The 5679-nt window shown below is 31.8% G+C and overlaps 1 protein-coding gene across 1 annotated transcript; it reads right to left on the bottom strand.

Moving 5' to 3' along the window:
* Positions 1-3396: 3396 nt before the first annotated feature.
* Positions 3397-5092, bottom strand: LOC148200554 (tripeptidyl-peptidase 2-like). Its single transcript, XM_088112984.1, has 5 exons — positions 4986-5092; positions 4209-4281; positions 3662-3747; positions 3539-3590; positions 3397-3462 (listed from the first exon to the last, which is right to left on the bottom strand). The coding sequence occupies exons 2-5, from the start codon at positions 4251-4253 to the stop codon at positions 3397-3399; spliced, it is 249 nt and encodes an 82-aa protein (XP_087969110.1). The 5' UTR covers positions 4254-4281; positions 4986-5092.
* Between the last annotated feature and the right edge of the window lie 587 nt (positions 5093-5679).

The following is a 5679-nucleotide window of genomic DNA, read 5'->3' as shown; positions in this document are numbered from 1 at the left end:
TATTTCGTTGAACCAAGGTTAGTTTTCGTTTTGAAGAACTTATTTGTTAAACTTGTTTGTTGTTATTTTTTGTTGAACTTGTTTGTTGTTGTTGTTTGGATGAACTTGTTTGTTGTTGTTGTTTGATTGAACTTGTTTTTTGTTTGTCATTGTTGTTTATTGTTGATACTATATTACACGTTCATAGTTCATGCTTTACAAAATACCAAAAACTGAAAATTGTTATTTTTTTGCTTTACAGGTCTCGTAGAGTTGTAAAAAAGGATCACAATTAATTAAAAATATAAAAAAATTGATTAACGTCGTTTATTGATAAAATTCGACGTTAAATTTAACGTCAAATTTTTTAAATTCGATGCCAATTTAATGTCTCCTGATATGACGTTGTTCTCAAATTCGACATGAAAGGCCCAAAATATTCGACGTTGTACACTGTTTTTGTACTAGTGATGAGAGTAAACTTAGTGAAATCAAACTCTAACAACATATTCAACTCATATTAAACAACATCCGTTCATCTTTGTGTTACTCTACTATTGATCAATTTGCATTCATATTTAATTTTATGTCTTTGCATTTGAAACTAACAATCTCGTTTTATTTAAGTCTTAATTAATTGAGTTATCACACAACTGTCTAGTGCCGAGAGTCTTCAGGGATATGATACTTGGTCTTACCATTTTATATTAGTTGTGCGATTTGGTACACTTGCCTACCCATCAACAAGTTTTTGGCGCCGTTGCCGGGAACTCACGGTTTAAACTATTCTATTTGTGTGATTCTCAATTAACTTTGACTTTATTTTTATCCTTGTTATTTTTTTTTATTTTGTGTTTTGTGTCGTTATTTTTGTTTTTGTGCTAACAGTATTTTCTAGGATTTTTGTGTCTAATGCTTGCAAGATGCAATTCGAACAAGAAATTAACTATATGGGCACTCAATTCCACCAAGGTAATTTCAACCACTGGTGGGAACCTCACTCAAGCATGGATCAAAGTCAGTTTGGGCCTGCTGCCAGACAATTTTATAGAGAACCACAACAACAATGGCAGCAACAATCCTCTGTATTAGAAAGATGGGCTAAGATGGATGAGACACTTCAACAGTTAATGCAAATGTCTGATTCTCATCATAAAAGAAATCAAGCAACTTGGTCACATAATTCAGAAGCTGGATGATCTTGGGAGTAACATGAACGCTAACCCTAGAGAGGAATGTCAAGCTATTATTACTAGAAGTGACAAAGTTTCAGATGAGAGAAAAATAGAGAGAAAAGAAGAAGAAAGTTTGAGCGAAAAAGAGAAAGATGTAGAGAAAGAAAAAGAAGAGAGTGAAATAAAAGAAAAAAGAAAAAGAGAGGGAAGAAAAGAAAAAAAGGAGAGGAAGAGGATAAGAAAAAAAAGAAAGAATTATATGAAAAACCTCTTCCTTACCTAAAGAATTATTCTAGGGAGGAGAAGGAAAGACAGTTTGAGCAATCCATGGAAATCTTTGAGGAATTGGAGATTAAAATTCCTATGACTAAGACATTGCAACAGGTTCCCGGTTATGTTAACTTCCTGAAGAAATTCAACAAAAAGAGAAAAAGTCCAGAGGAGGAAACAATTGAGGTACAAGGCAATTGCAATGTGATCTTGCAGAAGCCACTTCCTCCAAAAGCTAAAGATCCGGGAAGTTTCACTATTCCCTGCACTATTGGGAGTAATGAAATAGGGAAAGCCCTAATTGATTTAGGGTCCAGTATCAACTTGATGTCGTTATTTGTACTTGAAAAGATTGGTGGTCTTGAAGTCAAGCCTACAAAGAGGAAGTTGCTGAAGATAAGTTGGTGTGAAGACAAAAGGGACAACACCAAGATTAAAGTTGGAATTCCATGATCCAGACATGAGCCTATTGGGTCAAGCTAGTGATGTTAAAGAAGCACCTAATGGGAGGCAACCCAGTGTCTTGAAAACTTTTAATTTTTTTTTGTTTATTTGGTTTGAGTTTATTTTTATTTGTATATTTTTTTTGGGATTTTTTTAATTCAGTTATTGTGTGAATTTTTTTTTTCCTGTGTGTTTAATTTTTTTAAAAAGAACTGAATGTTTGAGGGGTGGAGAGAGGTGAATTGTTTGATTTGAGTGTTGCTGTGAGAGCTAGGGAAAAGAAATTAAAAATTTTAGGTTCAATTTGAGAACTCAGGGCCGGGAAAACCCAAAATAGTTCAAAAATTAAGGGGTATACACTACCGCTCGCCGCCCAGGCGTCCTTTCGCGGGCGCCCTGGCGGCGGCTTTCACTACAAGAAAAATCACAGTTACATACGGTCAAAATCCGTATATAACCTCCAAAATCCGTATATAAAATGATATTACATACGGATTATATACGGACAAAAATCCGTATATAAAAGAAGCGTAGCTAAGTTATATACGGATATATCCGTATATAATTTACATACGGAAAAATCCGTATATAATTTATATACGGAAAATCCGTATATAAAATCCGTATATAATTATATACGGAAAATCCGTATATAAAATCCGTATATAATTATATACGGAAAATCCGTATATAAAATCCGTATATAATTATATACGGAAAAATCCGTATATAATTTATGATTTTATAAAAAAAAAATAGTTGAATCTGCATCTGCATTGAATAGTTATGAGTTTCTGATAAAAGTCAACATAACTAACAAATTGCCAAAAATCATCTAATATAGATAAACATTTACAACTATTTAATAAAAGATATAATTCACTGAAAACTTTCAACATTTATCAAAAATAAGACACAGGTTTCGAAAACTTATCTTAGCTTATATAACGTAATAAATGTAATATATATAACAATATATCAATCAAGACTAACATCCCATACAATAAATATATATGCCCTGCATCCACACTATACAAATATATATTAAACAAGATTTTAACCAACTAATACAATAAAATATTTATGTAGCATTTGAATCAACACAACAAACAATTTTCTGCAGCATTTTTATATCCAAACATCAAATAATTTCCTGCAACATTTTTATCAAAACAGCAAAGAATTTTCAGCAGATTTTTTCTTATTTTCTTTTCTTAAGAGTTTTTATCTAAAATATTATGAAAAAGAAGTCAACTAATATTTCAAATGCTGAATTTTTATAAGGTGCAAATATCGAATAGAACACAATTTCCTTAAGAAAAGTTATGCAAAAATGAGCATGAATTGAACCTTAAGTAAAAACAGAAAACAAATAACCAAAGGAAGTTCTTCTGCTAATGTATGACTTTTCGTAGTACCTCTTCATTTAAGCGTTCTGTAACATTCTTCTTGGAAGATAAGGAAGAACCTTTTCCCTTGTCCTCGTCAATCTTTCAAAAGAAAACATGTAATTAGACAATATCCTTAGTTACATATGATATGATAGATTCCCATATGAAATTGTCCCTAGCAATACAGATCCGGGTGGAGAATTCTGCAGAAATTTTACAAACACCGTTATATACTGTCAGTAGCAATATCTGAAATGTTGACAGGGGATAACAATGTACCTTGGGAAGTTTTTCTTTTTGTGGTGGACCAATAAACAGCCCTTCTTTTATACTGCCAATAACCAAAAGTCAACACAATTACACGAAGAAATTTAAACCAAGGCTACAAACCTACTCACATACCCTGGAACTAGTGATGAGGACTTAAAGGAACCATTCCCCATCAGTGGGCCATCAGGTTGAGAGAAAAAGCTTAACCGAATTACATCCTAAAACAATCAAAACATAAAAAGAAAATCAGTCAACAGATAGAAAGAATACTTAATCTAAAGTCTAGTGGTCCACATGGAATTATTTACGGCTAGACAGCAGAAGCACTCTTTGATAAAGGCATCTACAAACAAATTATTTTCAAACACAAGTGTCAAACATTTGGAGAATTATAAAACTTCGAGAATCCAGGCAAAAGCTTCTTTAATTTGGGCACGTCTAACCCAACACATCATCTGATTTGTGTAAGACAGCTGCCACGTGATTTGATAAAATACCATTTAGTAATATTTTCAAAACTCTACCCTCGATAAGATTTATGGTCCCTCGACCCCAATTTTACCATGAGTTACATTCTCAAAGCTACTTCAAAAACCTTCAATCATAGTTGAAAAGCTCTTCTAGACTTCAGTAACAATTGTTCATTTGTGAAATACTTAAAATTGATATGATAAACTACCTTCTCTTCCAAATTTCGCTCAATGAATAACACCAAGTGCCTCATCTTTTCCAAAATCTGCACATTGTCATGCCTGAAACAAATAATTATGAACTATTATGAAGGCAAGTGACGGGAACCAATGAGAACAATCGTGAGAACTAATATTTTATTAGATACAAGTGTAATGATAACTCTCATTTTGGCAGTTAATGGTAGAAAATAGGAGTTAATTTATTATTAGATTAGGTTTAATCATAAGTATCATAGCAGCTATATATTGTTAGAATATGTTCAATATAACCATTATGTTGACAATTTACGACAAAGTAAGGAGAAGTCCAATGCTATTAAAAGTATGTATAAGGGGGAATATAGATAAAAGTGGCTGTTTTGTCTCCTCATACTTCGCATAGTAAATACAGCTGTATTGTATGTATTTTGTGTGATTTAAGAATTCTGCTCAACTGGTATTCTATCAGTAAGGGACTAAGTTGAATGATCTTTTATGCATAAATATTTTATGAATCAAGAAACATTCAAATTGTGCTATGCTAGCTTTCTTATTAGAAGTATAATAAATAAATCAACCTTTCAAGTTATCTTAACAGTATTAGTTCATTACTAGAATTCATCTACTACCAATGAATTGAAATATATTTAAGGACATTACTTGACTTTGTAAATTTTGAAATATATTTCAATTCATTAGTAGCGGATGAATGCTAGTAGTGAACTAATACTATTAAGAAGTATATGCACTCTCATCCCAGGTTTATGGTAAGAAAAGGCATGTACCTCAAATATAACTGTAAAGTATACTCTCCTTTGGGAAGATTAGAAGAACTTGGATAGACATCTCCACTTGAATATATACGCTACAAATCATAAACAGATAAAGCACGAGATATAAAATATATCATAAACAGACATGGTATATGTGATTTTAGAGAAATGGACATTTTATTTTTTTTTCCAGCTTTCTCTGGGAGCTAAAAGAAATATGCGATAATTTCCTTGGAGAAAAGTATTTCCAAACATGTGAAAGTGCTACCCAAATAGAAAAGATGTTGGAATACACCAAAAATATCAAATATCATCTGGCAAATCCCATTACAGGCTTACACTGGCATTCTCACCCAATAGATTATAAGTCCCACTACTTTACAACCTGACTATTAGTAAATTGTATTTAGTCCCAAAAAAGTTGCAAAAATTAAAACTCATAATTTCTATATAAGAACCCAAGCTAAATGCATCTTATTTTTCATAATAATGAGCAAAAGAATATCTAACCTAAACAATTTATACTTTCTAGAAGGATTGGAAGGATCGACCACTACACTAGAAACAGGAGAAAACAAATTTTCATTCAGAAAATGGAACAACAAATTTACATTATTTAGCAAAAACTAAGTCAAATATCTGTCCTAATTCTATTGTAGTTCAACATAGTGAATTTTCCTTTAGGATGACGTTGTAACTATGATGT

The sequence above is a fragment of the Vigna umbellata genome, chromosome 4 (assembly GCF_029865625.1).
Source record: "Vigna umbellata cultivar VRB3 chromosome 4, Vumbellata_1.0, whole genome shotgun sequence".
In the NCBI taxonomy this organism is placed as follows: domain Eukaryota; kingdom Viridiplantae; phylum Streptophyta; class Magnoliopsida; order Fabales; family Fabaceae; genus Vigna; species Vigna umbellata.
The sequence above is the reverse complement of the archived record's forward strand: the minus strand, read 5'-3'. Positions and strand labels throughout refer to the sequence as shown.